The 19,642-nt window shown below is 41.4% G+C and overlaps 1 protein-coding gene across 2 annotated transcripts in view; it reads left to right on the top strand.

Moving 5' to 3' along the window:
• The window catches only part of LOC118385401 (microtubule-associated protein 1B-like), a 55,637-nt gene that overhangs the window by 24,033 nt on the left and 11,962 nt on the right, over window positions 1–19,642 (top strand). For both annotated transcript variants that reach the window (XM_035772520.2, XM_035772521.2), the window contains one exon: window positions 13,566–13,648. In XM_035772520.2, the coding sequence (XP_035628413.1) occupies window positions 13,566–13,648 (83 nt within the window). The remainder of the gene's footprint in view (window positions 1–13,565; window positions 13,649–19,642) is intronic.

The following is a 19,642-nucleotide window of genomic DNA, read 5'->3' as shown; positions in this document are numbered from 1 at the left end:
CATGAAGTGTTTGATTTGATGTTCGATTACATTTTCATTGATGTCAGTGATTAGAGGGACAATAGAGGGCTGTTAGCCATCTTTAGGAGTTAGAAAGCTTGGTAGGCTACTAATGACCATCAGCAGCATCAGAGCTTGGAGAAGCCTAGTTACTGTGACTAAACGGTCACTTGGAATTTGACTGTGGTGATTTTATTTATTTGTTATTTAACCAGGCAAGTCAGTTAAAAACACATTCTTATTTACAATGACGGCCTAGGAACAGTGGGTTAACTGCCTTGTTCAGGGGCAGAACGACAGATTTTTACATTGTCAGCTCAGGGATTCGATCTAGCAACCTTTCGGTTACAACACTCGAAACACTAGGCTACCTGCCACCCCTACAAATGACTTGTGACCGCCGGTGTGGCGGTAAAACAGTCACCGTAACAGCCCTAGCCATGGGATGTTTTTTCCACACTGTCAATGCCATTGAAACTATTTCTTTGAAGTTTTTCAATACATTTTAATATTTGTAGCTACTTTAAGTAAATACCCGCAGTCAACTTGTGCAATACGTTAGGAGATGAAGCAGATCGCATTCTTCATTTCACTTTATTTTACATTATGAAGCTTACTGTAGTTGTGTATTGACAGGGGTCGCATTTTATATTGTAAGTCGTGTTTTTTTTATTCATTAGAGTAATCAGGGTGTGCAACTATAGAAATAATGTAGCCAGCTACATTTCCTAATATTTTGCTTAAAGTTAATCTCACATTTTACCAGAGAAAGTAGGCTGGGTACTCTGAGAAATGTACCAGAGAAAAGTAACTACACATCAGTCACAGCGTTGTCTGCTGATAGAATGCTGTTCTTGAATTCTCATCCGAGTGGAGTGGTGCAACTGAAGAACAAAATTTGTCTGATGCCGAGCAGAAATTACAATAAGAAACATTTTAGATCTGTGTTTACAAAACGCAGCAAGAGATTCCGCATTAACACAAGCCTTAAGATGAACTTGATAGTTATCTAAGTAAGTTACTGAATTAATAAGGTGACAGGGCTTCATATTGTGTAAGCTTTCTGCCGTGTTTGAGAGGTCAAAGCCCTTTGGATCAAATCAATCAAATCAAATGTATTTATATAGCCCTTCGTACATCAGCTGATATCTCAAAGTGCTGTACAGAAACCCAGCCTAAAACCCCAAACAGCAAGCATTGCAGGTGTAGAAGCACGGTGGCTAGGAAAAACTCCCTAGAAAGGCCAAAACCTAGAGAGGAACCAGGCTATGTGGGGTGGCCAGTCCTCTTCTGGCTGTGCCGGGTGGAGATTATAACAGAACATGGCCAAGATGTTCAAATGGATGAGTTATCTGTACAGCTGCCACTGATATCTTTTGATTTCCTTTTTTTTTTTCTCCTCCCTTCTTGGCTCGTTTGCTCCTACCCCAACTTCTCAGAGCAGAAAAGTCCGGCCCATTGCCCTAGCGACTCCAGACTCCACACAGAAACAGGGTGTACACACTTTGCTTCAGAGTGGGGCGGCAGGGTAGCCTAGTGGTTAGAGCGTTGGACTAGTAACCGGAAGGTTGCAAGTTCAAACCCCTGAGCTGACAAGGTACAATTCTGTCATTCTGCCCCTGAACAGGCAGTTGTTCCTAGGCCGTCATTGAAAATAAGAATTTGTTCTTAACTAACTTGCCTAGTTAAATAAAGGTTAAATAAAAAGAGTCAGCACTGGTTTTCAGACAAGTGCACAATATCTCTCGTTCACATATGCTTGTAAATGTCCAAACTCAACAAAAATTATATTCGGTAGCTCCTATCTATAGATGTATAACTTTATGAGCTGGATTGCCTGTCTTTGCAATTTGTTTATTTTCTTATGCATATTTAGCTAGTAGCCTCTGTGGTAATTCGCTATTACTTGTGCTAATGTTGTTAGCATTCTAATACACACAATAGTATTTTTGGTGCCCACTTGTGTACTAATCCGGTAATACCTTAAATCTCTGGCTAAGAGAAGGACGGTATGACCATATGAAAATCTGGATACCGCCCAACCCTAGTTTCACATGGCATTTCCTTCCCACTGAGAGAGAGGTGGAGGGGTTGGAAGGACGGAGGGGTAGAGGGATGCAGGGGGTGGAAGAGGGTAGCAGAGAGGGCCCTTTTATCATCCAAGCAACTGTAATTGTCAGGGGTCAATCTAGCTTCAGTGGCCCTTCCATTATTGTTATCTCTTTCTTTTCAGGGGTAATGTAGAGGGATAAAGTAAACAGAGGCATTTTCCAAGGTGCACAGAGATGGGTGTGTTAGTTGTGTTTCTAGAAAATGAATGCTGGGACTGTGGCCTAGTACTGCATATAGCTGAGTTTTAACATTTTATTTTTGGGTTGAACTGTTTCTTCTGTTCTCTGCAGAAAAGTAAAGTAGGGCACTAACCAAAGCATTTGATCTACATAGAAAACCCTGAAAAAGGGAACAAAACGCCCACTTTTTCATTCCATTAGCTGCAGGGCTGTGCACAGTCCTTTTTGGGGGGGCATATGCTCAACCCAACAAACCAAAAAAACACTAACGCGCTGTCACAGACTCGTCAAGCAATTATTACAAGAGGAGAATGCAGCACAATCTGATGAGTAAAGTATTTTGCTAAACTATTTTGAAGTGGAAATGCTGCACTTATTAATAATGACCAACACGATTTCAGTTAAAATAGACGATTGTAAGAAACACTGTAGCCTACTATTACTATTTCCAACCCAACTCCATTTGTTGCCATGCACAAACAATCACTGTGCAATTGTAGCCTGTCATTACAGCCATAAACGGTTATGCATTTTCTAAGTGCAAGATAGGCTACAGAAATAAACTGTGTTTTATACCTGCATGTGGGGCTGAAAGTCATTCATGTAAGCAGCCAATTTCAACTAGGGATATATCATGTCACTTCTCTGGATTCCAAAGCAAGCAAAATCATATGGCCTATTGGTAACGGAGGTTGCAGGATTGGATGGAAAGCATGTTCTGTCTGCATCACCCCATCAGCCTGCCAGCAGTATGCTCATTGCCAGCGAGGTAGTGACAAAAACTTGAATCTCAAACTAACGATAGCAACGCCACAGCTAGCAAGATTAGCATTAGCTCTGAGAGCACTGACGACAGTTCAACACGGTTCCTCTCCGCAGCCACTTCCAATTCTTCTGGCATGCTTGCTACTCTCCTCCGGGAAATTCGAGATGGTAAAAAAGCACTTTCGCTAAAAATGTACAAGAAATCGTCTGAACTTCATTCTTCCTTCGACGGCCTGAAATCCTCCCTGAATGATCTGCTTTTGAGAGCAACTGAGGCTGAGTTGCACATCAGCACCATTCAAGATACCATCACATGTCATGACCAGGTGATCAAACAGCTGCAGAAAGACTATTCCTATCTCAAAAACAAGGTTGGACAAGATGGAGAACCAGAGCAGACGTAGCAACATCCATGTGGTGGGATTGAAGGATGACAGCGAGGGCCGTGATCCCATCGTTTCTTCACTAAGTGGATCCCTGATGTCCTGGGCATAAACAACTTCACTAGCAAAGCCACTAGAAATCGAACGCACCCACAGAACCTTGATGCCCAAACCCACACCAGATAAGCCCACACGGTTCCTCTATTTCCAGGACAGGGAGAAGATACTGTGACTTGAAAGAGCCAAAGGGGACATCACCGTTGCTGGCAAGAGGGTCCATCTTTTCCCGGATATATGAGCGTGGATCTCGCAAGTCGTCGCAAGCAGTTCACTCCAACCACCACAGACCTGAAGGAGAAGAATATTACTGACTACCTCATTCACCCCGCGTGGATGAAAGTTCAGTACAATAGCCGAAGCCATCTCTTCGACATGCCGAGAGAAGAACTGAACCGCGTTTGAATTACAAAGGTCTATCGGTGGGATTTGACGCAGTTATTGGATTTATCTTGTTTTTGCTGTCCTGGGACTGAACTGCTAATGTCTATTTTGAATTTGGATGTGATTACCCCACGAGTCGGCCGCTACAGGTGAGTGGGACTGTTACTGAGTTCTATTACACTCGTTATTATGGGACATTTACGGGACAGCATATTTTGGTTTTGATATTGACTGGGCGACGCAAAATCAGTAGGCCTGGGCCTACTGCTTTTTCCCTCATTTATGTTTCTCTTCTTCTCCTGAAAAGAGACTCAAGCGGCCCTTATTGTTGACAGTAAAATATTCAGCATGGAAAGCTCGTAGATTTTAGTTTATGTCAAAGTTTAGCTAGTAAGAGCAAGATGGAAAGCGAGCAACAATGTATCTCTACAAATGTTTTAGTCCAACTATCGGGTTGGGTTTTTTCTATGGTAAATGTTGTTTCCTTCCTAAAGAGACACATGGCGCCGGAGGAGATGGCCGCCGTTTTACGGTCTCCTAACCAATTGTGCTATTATGTGGGGGGTTTTTCTTCGCGATATTTGTAAATTATTTTGTACATAATGTTTCTGCAACCGTATCTTACGGAAGAAAAGAGCTTCTGGATATCAGGACAGCGATCACTCACCTCGGATTAGACGAAGATTTCATCAACAACAACGAGCAGGACTCACACGATATTCTCCAAACACCCTACAGGGCAGACATCCCAATTATTCGCAAAAGGAAGCGACACAGAGGATGAAGAGCCGGATGCCTCGTCCGGACCCATAGAAGACAACTAGGAAAGCTGCCGTTGCCGTCAATATTGCTCGCCAACGTGCAATCATTGGACAATAAACTAGACGAGGTACGATCTCAAATATCCTACCAACGGGACATCAAAAACTGTAATATCCTATGCTTCACGGAATTGTGGCTGAATGACGATATGGATATTCAGCTTGCGGGATACACGCTGCACCGGCAGGATAGAACAGCACACGGGGGGCGGTCTGTGCATATTTGTAAACAACAGCTGGTGCAAGAAATCTAAGGAAGTCTCTAGATTTTGCTCATCTGAAGTAGAGTATATTGTGATAAACTGCAGGCCACACTACTTGCCTAGAGAGTTCTCAGCTACACTTTTCGTGGCTGTTTACTTACCACCACAGACAGATGCTGGCACTAAGACCACACTCAGTCAGCTGTATAAGGAAGTAAGCAAACAGGAAACCACTCACCCAGAGGCGGCGCTCCTAGTGGCTGGAGACTTTAATGCAGGGAAACTTAAATCAGTTCTACCAAATCTCTATCAACATGTTAAATGTGCAACCAGAGGGGAAAAAAATCTAGATCACCTGTACTCCACACGCAGAGACACGTACAAAGCGCTCCCTTCGCCCTCCATTTGGTAAATCCGACCACAACTCTATCCTCCTGACAGTTTCATTCTTTGGGACGCATTGAAAACCTGAGTGGACAAATCATTGCCTTTACTAAAGGGTTGAAGAGAAAACACGGTGCCGGAATGAATTTAAATCTGAAATTCTTGACCTCGATAAAAACCTATCAAATAGGCCCGACTAAAGACCTATACAGGCTCTTGGTAAATAAAAAACTGCAATATAGTATGCAGAACACATATTAAACTGAGAGGGCCTTTACTAGATCAAAACAACGATCCTACGAACTTGGAGAGAAAGCCCATATAGTATCGGCATGGCAACAGGAAAGTAAGACAATTCATTCTATAGAAACTCTTACTAATGAGATATCCTTACACCCTACTGAAATGAATTATACTTTGAAGAAATACTCTATACTTCCCAATCAGAGATCAACTCATTTCCCTCCTCTCTCAACCTCCCATGCCAGAGGAGGACAGAGAGTGCCTGAGTGATCATTTCTCAGTCCCTGAATTGTTGGAGGCCATTAAATGTTTACCTTCTAATTAATCTTCTGGGGAGGATGTTTTTTCCCCCAGAGTTCTATAAAGAATTTAAGGAGCTATTGGTACCCTACCTTACGGAGGTACTTAAAAAAAAACGGGAGCCGCAACTGCTTTTCAGAGTCTTTTTCTGAAGATGTGATTACAGTAATTCCCAAGAAAGGTGAAAGGGCCCTAAAGTGCACCGCCTATAGGCCACCAAGATGTTATCTAGGAGACTGGAGTCACGCCTCCCTCTGCTGGTCAACCCAGATCAGACTGGCTTCATAATTACAGTTTTTTTGTATTGCTTAAGCACGATTTTCAAAACAGGACCCGTGTTTTCAAAACACTACACACAATTAGCACAACCGCACACCCAATGAGCAAAACACTACAGATCCTTTGCAAAATGAAACACTCTTGTAAAAACTATACACTTCTTTTTAAAAACCACACTTTGTTACCATATGAAACACACGTTTCACATTACTATACTCTGTTTGCACGAGTTACACTCTGCTGTGATAAACCTAAAACACTTTTAGCACTTCTACTTCCCTATGATTAGAGTAGGCTACTATCAACAAAGTACAAATATAATGTAAAATCACCAAACACTACACAAGACCAATGTTGCAGACTGATGAAACTCATTTATTTCTCAACACGCCCAAAATGTTGACATGGAGATTCATAATACTGTAACCAAACGTCACTTTACGTATTGTAAGTTAAAAAAATATATAAAAAATTAATAACTACACATTGTCTCTTCGCCTAGCTGGATCTGGCCAGAGAATTTCATCAACATCGCAGGCAATGTTGTCATTAGCAAGACACCTTGGAAAGAAACGTCTTGAATGACGAATCCACTGCTAAAGTGAATACATGCCGCAGTCGTTTCACCCTTTCGGAATTGCGCTCGAAAGGCACTCGATAAATTTGCTTCATTTGAATTTGTTTTGTTTTTTAGGATTCGTGCCAGTGTTGATGTTGAGACCTGATGGATATCGTTGAAAATGGCGTGGTTATTGACAATGTTAGCTTGGAGCTGCTTGAGTGTTATAGCATTGTTGGCCAAAACCATGTTTACTATCTCCCTCTCTTGCTGTTCTGTGAACATAGGAGGCCTTCCCCCTTGTCGTCCCTGACCCTCAATCCTATGTAGAAGAAAAAAACAGTATACAATAGTACAGTAATTTCACAGGAAAAGGTAACAGAAGTGCTGATAGTGCATAGAATACAGTACTGTAAGCAGTTACTGAAACCGTGCAGATGTTTTTGATATGATGATATTTTTACAATACCTATTTTCCAGTCTAAATGTTCTCATCACACTTGCCACTGTATATTGGCTTAGATTTGGCTGTACTCGCAGTCCAGCCTCCCTCAGCGTCAGGCCGTGGTTGACAACGTGGTCAACCAGTGTTGCGCAGATCTCATTTGTCAGATTCGGTCCTCTTTGAGCACCTTCTTGTCTTCCTCTTCCCAACCTTCCTCCTCGTCCTCCTCCTCGTTCTCCTCATCCTCATCCTCGTCCTCCTCCTCGTCCTCCTCCTCCTCCTCATCCTCCTCCTCCTCGTCTTACTCTTTCTCTGACTCTTTCCATTGTGCTTGAAGACCAATGAACTCACCTGTTGCTTTTTATAGTGCTTATACACCTGATTGGTGTGTCTACAATTAAGCAAACGAGTGTTTGCACACCTGATGACTGTGTTGAACCAATTGGTTGGGCGGTGTGGTCATTTGACAGTCAGCGCTTTGGTATTGCAAGGATGTGACTTCATGATAGATTTTTGTGTGTAATGTATGTTAAGTGTGTTTAGTGTCTTGCAAATCACTGTGTGTGGAGTTTTGCAACAAGTGTGAGGTTGACAATGTGCTTATAGTTGTGCAAATATGGGCTGATGTTTTGCTAATAGTGTACTACTTTTAATTTGAGTGTGTAAGCAATCCAAAGAAACTGTAATAGATTGTCCTCCAATAATCTCAGAAAAGTATTTGATACAAAAACAATACCGAGTGTTGCAGTGTCCCTTAACACCGACAAGGCCTTTTCTTCCACTTTTTAGAAAAGTTTGGTTTAGGCATCATGTTTTTAAACTTGGTAAAATCACTCTCATAAAACTAGGATTGCAATCAATGGGATTACTTCCTCTTCTTTCCCTCTCTATAGGGGGAACAGACAGGGTTTCCCTATTATCCCACACCTCTTCGCCCTCGCCATTGAACCATGGGCTGAGGCTATAACAGAATATGTGCTTTGAAATTCACTGCTCGACTGAGGGACCTTACAGATAACTGTATTTGTGGGGTACAGAGATGAGGTATTCATTCAAAAATCATGCTTATCTTATCATGTGACTTGTTGAGCACATTTTTACTCCTGAATTTATTTAGGCTTGCCATAACAAAGTGGTTGAATGCTTATTGACAGTTCAGCTTTTCATTTTTAATTAAGTTGTAAACATTTTGAAAAAAAAACAACATAATTCCACTTTGACATTATATGTAGGCCAGTGAAAAAAATCTCAATTTAATCCATTATACATTCAGGCTGTAACACAACAAAATGTGGAAAAAGTCAAGGGGTGTGAATACTTCCTGAAGGCACTGTACACGGCTTTGAGTTTGGCCTATCAGTTTTTGTGGTCGACCTTATCTTGTTTCTAACGAACCCAGAACATTCTCTCTCTCACTTGCGGAACCTATTAGAGTGTTATAGTTCATTTTCTGGATACAAGATACATTTTTTTTTTTAAAGTGAAATTTGAACTTTGTGTTTGACCGTCATACCATCAAGCATAATGGTTTCAAATATTTGGGCATATTGATGGATGGTAACCTGTCCTGGCTAACCCCTAGGCATTTTACTGTGCCAGATAAAGTGTCTCGTCAGCTTGTTAAGAGAGAAAATGAATGCTGCGGGTACAGGGATTGGGAGAGATTTAAACAAATATGGGAATCTGGGCAGGACATTCATTTGAATTACATGAATTCTACGCAGTAAAACGAGTGGCAAGTCCTTCCATTTACACAGGTTACCCTCCACCTTTGGCAACAAGCTGGCCAAATTCAGTTTATAGAGGTTCTTCAAACTGACCCTTGATTACGGTCAAGGGGGCTTAAACCTCCCCAATTTTAGAATGTATTACTTGGTTGTGCACTCCAGACTATGGCCCTTCCCCCTCATGGTTGAACATCGAAAGGTTTCATGTACGTGAGGACACTAGGGCAGTGTAACGGCGTTCTTCGTTTGTAGAAAGAGAGTCGGACCGAAATGCAGCGTGGTGGTTACTCATGTCTTTAATGAAGGAAGAGCGATACATGAAATAACTTATACATATACAAAAACAACAAACGGAACGTGAAACCTATTACAGCCTATCTGGTGAAACTACACAGAGACAGGAACAATCACCCACGAAATACAAAGCGAAACCAGGCTACCTAAATACGGTTCCCAATCAGAGTCAACGAGAATCACCTGACTCTGATTGAGAACCGCCTCAGGCAGCCAAGCCTATACAACACCCCTTTTCAGCCGCGATCCCAAATACTACAAACCCCAATACGAAAATACAACAACATAAACCCATGTCACACCCTGGCTTAACCAAACATATAACGAAAACACAAAATACAATGACCAAGGCGTGACAGGCAGATTTGTTTTACAAATGGGACATGAAGTCTATAAAAACTATCACAGACAACCCTTTAATTATACATTCCGTCCTGACTTGGTTTAAACTGCATGAGCTGTTCAGACGAGAGGGATTAATTCCCCTTAAACCCCTCTATGGAACAATAGATTGCTTCCCATGTTTCTCCAGAACAGTAACTTTAGATCATGGCCTGATAAGGGTATTACTCTTCTGAAACATTGTTATGAGGAGGGAATTCCTATGTCCTTTGAACTGCTGCAACAGCAATACCACTTGTCTAACAAGGACTCCTTTAGTTACCTACAACCTCATTTTATCAGGGTGAATCTCAAGGGCCAGTGGAACCTACCGAAGATGTCACCTAATCGAACAACTCTGCCATGTGGACCAACCACTGTTCAAGACTATTTCCTATGTTGACGATCTATTTATGTCAGGATTACCTCTGCCTGGGTTAGATAAACCCTGAATTAGATGGAGAAAAAAATATCTGGGTATCAATCTTGATGAGGGGTTATGGAGTGACCTATGCAGGGATGGTGTTACATCCACATTGAACTCCAGATACAGACTGATCCAGTTTAATTTCCTCCATCAGCTCTATATCACCCCATCTAGACCTTCACAAGTTCCACCCTGGTATCTCCGTCCTATTTTTTTTTTAGATGAACAGTAGATGAAGGAACATTCCTCCATTCAACTTGGCAGTGTTCAAAACTACAGTTTCTGGCAAGGGTATGTGATGCCATATCCTCAATCCATGGGGTTGCGTTCCCCTTAGACCCAGATGTTTGTCTACTGGGTAACTTTACTAATTCCTATCTTTAAAAAAAGCAGAAATATTACTAGCAATTGCCAAAACATGTATTGCCTTGAAATGGAAAGCAGATACCCCGCTGCCAATTTGAATGTGACTATCCAAAGTTAATAGTTGTATCCCACTGGAGAAAATGACTTATTCGTTGAGGGACAAGTCAAGAGACATTTTACAGAATTTGGCAACCCTTTATTGATTTTATGGAGAATCTCCCCTCACATCTCATTGATTGCATCTCTGTATAATCCGCATCTAATTTTTCACACTTAATGTGCAATATGTAGCCTCCTGCATGTGACTGTGTGAGCCAATGTCTCATGTATTTTTTTATTTTCTAAAAATTTTGTAGGTTCGTTGTCTTGTAAGGTTATTGTCACATTGTTATATTGTTGTCAAATGTCTTTTGAAAATTTCAAAAATTGTATATATTTTTCATTTTTGAGTAAATTATACCACCACCGAAAAAGGGCATTTGCTCGACATAGGTAGATGAGGCATGGCAACAGTCCTCTTACCCATCCTCCTTAGGGGAGTGCACCAGCTTAATGGAGGATATCCTGTTGAGCACAGGAGGTGTAGGCCGCCTCCTCCACCACCCAGCCCTCTCAGGCTACTTTTGGAAATATGACCAGGCTTAGCAAAGGCAGGTTGGATTTAATCACATTATCAGGCACGTAATGTGGTTGAATTTAACTCCACAAAACTTGTAAAGTTGTATTTCTGAGAATTGATTTCATTGTTTTTAATGTAACCTTGTTACATCTGTGCACGTGCCTGATTTAGCTGCCACCTGCTAAGAAGACGGGGCCGGTAGAGAAAAAGCCTGTGTTTGTGATGTTTGTGTATGGAGATTGTGTTTCCCGCAGTCAATTATTATTCTTATACAGAAACACAGAGGCCCCAGTTCTAGGCTGCAGGGTTCTGCTTATCAATCTCCATGAAGACCGTGGGGTTGAAACATTTCCCCTGGACTTTAAAGTAATAAATCTGATGCTGTTAAGCCAGCCTTGGAAAATGAATGAATACACGGCGAGAGAATACAGTAATAGCTCCAGCTTTGAACTGCGCCAGGAAGTACAACACAGCGTCAAAGAGACAACCAGTTATTTTGAAGATGAACTGAGCTAAGCTTGTTCCGCAATTTTAAAATCACAGTTCTCTCCCTGGAATAAAATAAACGCTGTGGATTTCCAATAGCAGTCTGTGTGTCAGTATCAAATCTTATAGGCAGCTATCCAAGACAAACATCAACTCAGAAATGATGGATATCTGCATTTCCGCCATAACATTTCCACCATGGATTAAAAAGAAGTCCTTCGACTAGGAACTACGTCTGTTTAACCTATTCCTCCTTTCTAATTTGGAGTGCATGATCCATTGGCCGTTGAAGGTTTAAAAATATATATATATACATTACAGGATGCGCAACCGGAAAAATAAACATTACTATCGAGCTAAATCTATTCCTCTGATATGTGAGCCACTCTTGCATTAGTGGCAGTAGATTGAGCACCTCCTCCATAGTGAGTGACAGCCCTCAGGAGGAGGGTACAGCAGGTGTGTTAATGGGTAGGAGGATCGATCGGGAATATGAAATATGTATGGCTAAATCAGCCCTGAGGCCAGAACCTACTGCTGTATGGAGCCCCCCAGACATTCGCCCTCTCTCTGAGATAATCACGACTGGTAGTCTTTCTATATACCAGCAGAGCAGATCCCCAACCCCGCCCTCAACCTCCAAGAAAGCATCATGCATTTCAGTTATTTCTGTTTTGTTGCAATCACGGTGTTAGTTTTACAAATCTGGCCTGGTTTTCCACTAGTGATAGAACTTAAGCTTTTACGAGTGTTGGCATGTTATGATATGTGATAAATCAAAAATAGTTTTTTTTTGTAAATTATGAGGAACATAAACGCCTGTCTCTTGAATCAAGTAATGTAGCAGCAGTATACCATGGCTGTAGAACCTCTTGGTAAATACCACCACGGCTCACCATGATGAGTGAAAGGAGGAGACAGAGAGAAAGATCGATTCCCACTGGGCACACACTGGTTGAATCAACATTGTTTCCATGTAATTGCAATGAAATTACGCTGAACCCGCGTGGAATAGACATGGAATTGACATCTATGCCCAGTGATTTGGGATGCCACTCAGGTGATTTAAAGCAAGGCATCGCAACTACTGTAGGTGAATGATGACTCTGTGGTTGCCCTCAGTGTGTTGGTGCAACTTGGACCAGAGGAGCACAAACAAAAGGCAGAGGCACACAGTTGGATTAAATAGAGACTACATGACAGTTTTGTATTGTTATATTCTGATGCTCACCAACTCGCTGTTTGCTCTTGATTGGGTAGTTATCAGGAAGCACAAGTCCTGTTTCCTCATTAAATTATGTGTGGCGTAAGAACACTGAATTCATGCATTAACATTTTGAAGGGTTACCCAGTTGGTTCTTAATATATAATAATGGCGAAGGAAAGTATTCAGATAAAGCAAGCTGCTGAAAGTTCCTAAAACAGTGATTTCTTGTTTAGTCAGATTCTTAGTAGCTGGGCTGACTCTCGGATCCAGCCATTTCATGGCTATATTGGACAGGCAGTGATAAAGGCCAACTCTGGAGGAACATGACCATTTACATAGTCACGAGAGAGAGAGAGAGAGAGAGAGAGAGAGAGAGAGAGAGAGAGAGAATACATGAGATTCCACAATAAATTATTAATGATTGCCTTTTGATATTAAAGGAGAGCATTATGGAGTTGGAGTTACATGAGTAATGATTTAATGAAGAAACACTGGATTCATAAGATTCATACTGAAACAAATAGACTACAAAGAGATGTTTCTTTCTCACCGATTCCCTGGTTGAATTGAAGTGACTGGGGGTAATTGGTGGTTCTTGGTGACAGTCTGTAGCTGGTGGTAGGTGGGTGATTAGTAGGCTGTGTGGGTAATTGGGCGTGTGCAGCCTTGATGATTGAGTGGAGGAGACTACTAAGAACATTTAGTCTCTGGAGGGCAGACATGCCATACTGGCCTGACAGGGCAAAGGAAAAAAATGATCTGCTGCAACTGTAGCCTCTGATTTAATAAGACAATTGAAAATGTTCTGCTATTTAAAGCATGCTTTTACATGGACCCACTATCAACAAAAACTTAGCAATCAGCAAAAAATATAAGCATTTCATTTATATATTTTCCACAGCACACATTGATTGAGTTATTCTGTTTCCCTTTGTTGTTTTCAGGGCAGAGAATTCTTCACCACAAAAGCAGCGTTCTCGAGACAGTAGTTCTTATCAACCCTTCAGATGCAGCTGTCAGCACTGAGGTAAGTACATTCCATAAGTACATAAATGATCTAAGGCACTGCAGTGCTTGAGGCGTCACTACAGATCCGGGTTCGATCCCAGGCTGTGTCGCATCTGGCCGCAACCAGGAGACCCATGAGGCGACACACAATTGGCCCAATGTCGTCCTGGTTAGGGGAGGGCTTGGCCAGCCGGGATGTCCTTGTCCCATTGCGCTCTAGCGACTCCTGTGGCGGGCCGGGCTCATGCATGCTGACACGGTCACCAGTTGAACAGTGCTTTCTCCCACACAATGGTGGGGCTGGCTTCCGGGTTAAGCGAGCAGTGTGTCAAGAAGCAGTGTGCCATGGCAGGGTCTGTTTCGGAGGATGCATGGCTCTCGACCTTCGCCTCTCCCGAGTACGTACGGGAGTTGCAGCGATGGGACAAGACTGTAACTACCAATTGGATATCACCAAATTGGGGCGAAAAAGGGCTATATACAGTGGGGAGAACAAGTATTTGATACACTGCCGATTTGGCAGGTTTTCCTACTTACAAAGCATGTAGAGGTCTGTAATTTTTATCATAGGTACAATTCAACTGTGAGAGATGGAATCTAAAAAAAAAAAATCCAGAAAATCCAGAAAATCACATTGTATGATTTTTAAATAATTAATTTGCATTTCATTGCATGACATAAGTATTTGATCACCTACCAACCAGTAAGAATTCTGGCTCTCACAGACCTGTTTGTTTTTCTTTAAGAAGCCCACCTGTTCTCCACTCATTACCTGTATTAACTGCACATGTTTGAACTCGTTACCTGTATAAAAGACACCTGTCCACACACTCAATCAAACAGACTCCAACCTCTCCACAATGGCCAAGACCAGAGAGCTGGTAAGGACAACAGGGATAAAATTGTAGACCTGCACAAGGCTGTGATGGGCTATATATATATATATATATATAAATAAAAATAAGTGGGGGGGCCTTAACACAAAAATATTAACAATTATTATTACTTATTTTAGTGGGTAGATCAGCTTTAACATTGCAGATATATTGTGGCTTCCATCAATGTAATTGTCTGCTTCATTTCCAATCACCCATATAGATATTTGTAAATATATACAGTACATTGGACACAAGTTTGGACACACCTACTCATTTAAGGGATTTTCTTTATTTGTTACTATTTTCTACATTGTAGAATAATAGTCAATATATCAAAACTATGAAATAACACATGGAATCATGTAGTAACCAAAAAAGTTATATTTTATATAATGTAGTAACCAAAAATATATTTAATATTTCAGATGCTTCAAAGTAGCCACCCTTTGCCTTGGTGACAGCTTTGCACTCTCTTGGCATTCTCTCAACCAGCTTCACCTGGAATGATTTTCCAACAGTGCTGAGTAATTGTTGGTTGCTTTTACTTTTTTTACATTTTTATTTCACCTTTATTTAACCAGGTAGGCTAGTTGAGAACAAGTTCTCATTTGCAACTGCGACCTGGCCAAGATAAAGCATAGCATTGTGAACAGACAACACAGAGTTACACATGGAGTAAACAATTAACATGTCAATAACACAGTAGAAAAAAAGGGGAGTCTATATACAATGTGTGCAAAAGGCATGAGGAGGTAGGCGAATAATTACAATTTTGCAGATTAACACTGGAGTGATAAATGATCAGATGGTCATGTACAGGTAGAGATATTGGTGTGCAAAAGAGCAGAAAAGTAAATAAATAAAAACAGTGTGGGGATGAGGTAGGTGAAAATGGGTGGGCTATTTACCAATAGACTATGTACAGCTGCAGTGATCGGTTAGCTGCTCAGATAGCTGATGTTTGAAGTTGGTGAGGGAGATGAAAGTCTCCAACTTCAGCGATTTTTGCAATTCGTTCCAGTCACAGGCAGCAGAGTACTGGAACGAAAGGCGGCCAAATGAGGTGTTTGCTTTAGGGAGGATCAGTGAGATACACCTGCTGGAGCGCAGGTGTAACTCTGCAGTCCAACTCATCTCAAACCATCTCAATTGGGTTGAGGTTTTGTGTTTGTGGAGGCCAGGTCATCTGATGTAGCACTCAATCACTCTCCTTCTTGGTCAAATAGCCCTTACACAGCCTGGTGTGTTAGGTCATTGTCCTGTTGAAAAACAAATGATAGTCCCACTAAACGCAAACCAGATGGGATGGTGTATCACTTCAGAATGCTGCGGTAGCCATGGTGGTTAAGTGTGCCTTGAATTCTAAATAAATCAAAGAAGTGTCCCAGCAAAGCACCCACACCATCAAACCTCCTCCTCCATGCTTCACGGTGGGAAGCACACATGCGGAGATAATCTGTTCACCTACTCTGCGTCTCAAAGACACTGCAGTTGGAACCAGAATTCTCAAATTTGGACTCATCAGACCAAAGGACAGATTTCCACCACTATTGCTTGTGTGTCTTAACACCAGCAAGTCTTTTCTTCTTATTGGTGTCCTTTAGTAGTGGTTTATTTGCAGCAATTCGACCATGAAGGCCTGATTCACGCAGTCTCATCTGAACAGTTAATGATGAGATGTGTCTGTTATTTGAACTCTGTGAAGCATTTATTTGGGCTGCATTTGGGTCTTTTACCAAATAGTGCTTTATTCTCAATACCACCCCTACCTTGTCACAGCACAACTAATTGGCTCAAACGCATTAAGAAGGAAATAAATTACACAAATTAACTTTTAACAAAGCACACCTGTTAATTTAAATGCATTCCAAGTGACTACCTCATGAAGCTGGTTGAGAGAATGCCAAGAGTGTGCAAAGCTGTCATCAAGGCAAAGTATTGCTACTTTGAGGATTTGTTTAACCCTTTTTTGGCTACTACATGATTCTATATGTGTTATTTCATAGTTTTGATGTCTTCACTATTATTCTACAATGTAGAAAGTAGTAAAATAAAGAAAAACCCTGGAATGAGTAGCTGTGTCCAAACTTTTGACTGGTACTGTATATACAGTTTTATATATTACCCATTATTATTTTCTCATAACCCTACCACCTCTCCCATAATAGGAGTAAACTAATGGACAACAACGCTTAGGCTTCTACTTCCAGCTTATACATAATATATACAGTGCATTCGGAAAGTATTTTTGTTAAGTTACAGCCTTATTTTAAAATGGATTAACTAGTTTTTCCCTCATCAATCTACACACAATACTCCATAATGAAAAAGCAAAACAGGTTTTTAGACATTTTTGCTTATTTAAAAACTGAAATATTACATTTACATAAGTCTTTTTTCAGTACTTTGTTGAAGCACCTTTGGCAGCGTTTACAGCCTCGAGTCTTTTTGGGTATGACGCTACAAGATTGGCACACCTGTATTTGGGGGGATTCTCCCATTCTTCTCTGCAAATTCTCTCAAGCTCTGTCAGGTTGGATGGGGAGCGTCACTGGACAGCTAGTCTTCAGGTCTCTCCAGAGATGTTCAATCAGGTTCAAGTCCGGGCTCTGGCTGGGCCACTCAAAGACATTCAGAGACTTGTCCTGAAGCCAGTCCTGCGTTGTCTTGGCTGCGTGCTTAGGGTCATTGTCCTGTTGGAAGGTGAACCTTCGTACCAGTCTGAGGTTCTGAGCGGTCTGGAGCAGGTTTTCATCAAGGATCTCTCTGTACTATGCTCCATTCATCCTTCTCTGAATCTTGACTAGTCTCCCAGTACTTGCCACTGAAAAACATCTCCACAGCATGATGCTTCCACCACCATGCTTCACCGTAGGAATGGTGCCAGCTTTCCTCCAGATGTGATGCTTGGCATTGAGGCCAAATAGTTCAATCTTGGTTTCATCAGACCAGAGTATCTTGTTTCTCATGATCGGATTCCTTTAGGTGCCTTTTGGCAAAGTCCAAGTTGGGCTATAATGTGCCTTTTCTTGACGAGTGGCTTCCGTCTGGCAACTCTACCATAAAGGCCTGATTGGTGGAGTGCTGCAGAGATGGTTGTCCTTCTGGAAGGTTCCCATCTCCACAGAGGAACTCTGGAGCTCTTTCAGAGTGACCATCGGGTTCTTGGTCACCTCCCTGACTAAGGCCCTCCTCCCCCGATTGCTCAGTTTGGCCAGGGGTTCCAAACTTCTTCCATTCAATGGAAGAAGGCCACTGTGTTCTCGGGGCCCTTCAATGCTGTAGACATTTTTTTGGTACCCTTCCCCTGACCTGTGCCTCGACACAATCCTGTCTCTGAGTTCTATGGACAATTCCTTCAACCTGATGGCTTGGTTTTTGCTCCGACATGCACTTTCAACTCTGGGACCTTATACAGACAGGTGTGTGCCTTTCCAAATCATGTCCAATCAATTGTATTTACCACAGGTGGACTCCAGTCCACTTGTAGACACATCTCAAGGATTATCAATGGAAACAGGATGCACCTGAGCTGAATTTAGAGTCTCATTGCAAAGGGTCTGAATACTTATGCAACTTTGGTATTTCTGTTTTTAATTTTTAATACATTTGCAAAATTTCGGAAAACCTGTTTTCGCTTTGTCATTGTAGGGTATTGTGTGTAGATTGAGGAGGGAAAAACATATTTAATACATTTTAGAGTAAGGCTTTAACATAACACAATTTGGAAAAGGGGAAGGGGTCTGAATACTTTCCGAATGCACTGTACATTTTCTACAAACCCAGTATATTTTACAATAGTTATGTTTTGTTTGTTTTTAGTCCCATCCTTCAGCTCAACTCCTCCCATCTGTCTCTGAACACCATCCAGTTTTGATTTCTATTTGCCAAATGTTTTTGAACTGTGCTGTGATGTTTCACAAAAGTGTACTTTTGTACTTTTTTTCTTTATAAGAGTATTATATTATTGATCGATTGACTATGACTTTTTAATAAAAAAGTAACACAATAAAATAACAATAAAGAGGCTATATACAGGGGGTACTGGTACCGAGTCAATGTGCCGGGGTACAGGTTAGTCGAGGTAATTGTTCAGCAGTCTTATGGCTTGGGGTTAGAAGCTGTAAATCACCCAGCAGTGCTATTTGCAGAGGGGGACATAACTTGGCAGGGTGTCTGGGGGTCATCCCATTTTGGGGGGAAATCTAAAGAACATTTCTACACAATATAATATGACCCATGGCCCTTCTAGCCATCTCTATTTAGAACAACAAAAAGTAAGCAAAAATGCCCACAGTCATCAAACTAGGTAAGAGATCATTAAATATGTTTAAGTGATTGATAAGACTAAACTCGATCCATGATAATGCAGTAATCAATATTGTGTTGCACACCAATAGCCGAACAAATGAACAACTCTTACAAATAAAGTACAAATACAACATTTGATTGTCTTTAAAACATCCTCTATATCAAATTTCAGCCAGACCGCCCAGCCAACCGGAGTCACCTACACTCCCGACCCCCACCAGTCTAGTCAATAACTCAACTTTCTCCCCATCTTTTTTTTATGCCTCAAAGGAAAGGTTTGGAAAACACCTAAACATTAACACACAGAAACAGTACACCCACCATATAATTCATATCATAGGCCTAATAGTACTTGCACACAATATAGCTGGGTCACCCCGTCCTGCCCCTAGGGGTCCACGGCCACGTAGCGCCCCAACCTAACACACCCCACTCAGCTTTAGAATCTTAGTGAAACATTCATTATTGGTTTCAGGTGTGTTAAGCCAGAGTGACAGCAGTACAGCAGACCCCCAGGGCCAGGACTGAGCAGCCCAGCAACTAGGAATTGCCTAAATCTCCCCTGACGTGGGAATGTTTTCAATATAGACTCCTTTTGTCATACAGTATTCCATATATGACATCCAGACCTTATGAATGTTGCACAGTATACCCTTAATCTTAAAACAAATCTAGTGATACTGTACATAACTTGACATTTTGTCCATACATTGTGGGTGGATAACCAACCTTCCCATTAATTTTGTATATATCTTTTTTTTATTTAACCTTTTATTTAACGAGGTAAAACCCATTGAGGGTTCTCTTGGATAATATAATGTACA

Source organism: Oncorhynchus keta, chromosome 6, assembly GCF_023373465.1.
Source record: "Oncorhynchus keta strain PuntledgeMale-10-30-2019 chromosome 6, Oket_V2, whole genome shotgun sequence".
NCBI lineage: Eukaryota > Metazoa > Chordata > Actinopteri > Salmoniformes > Salmonidae > Oncorhynchus > Oncorhynchus keta.
The sequence above is the reverse complement of the archived record's forward strand: the minus strand, read 5'-3'. Positions and strand labels throughout refer to the sequence as shown.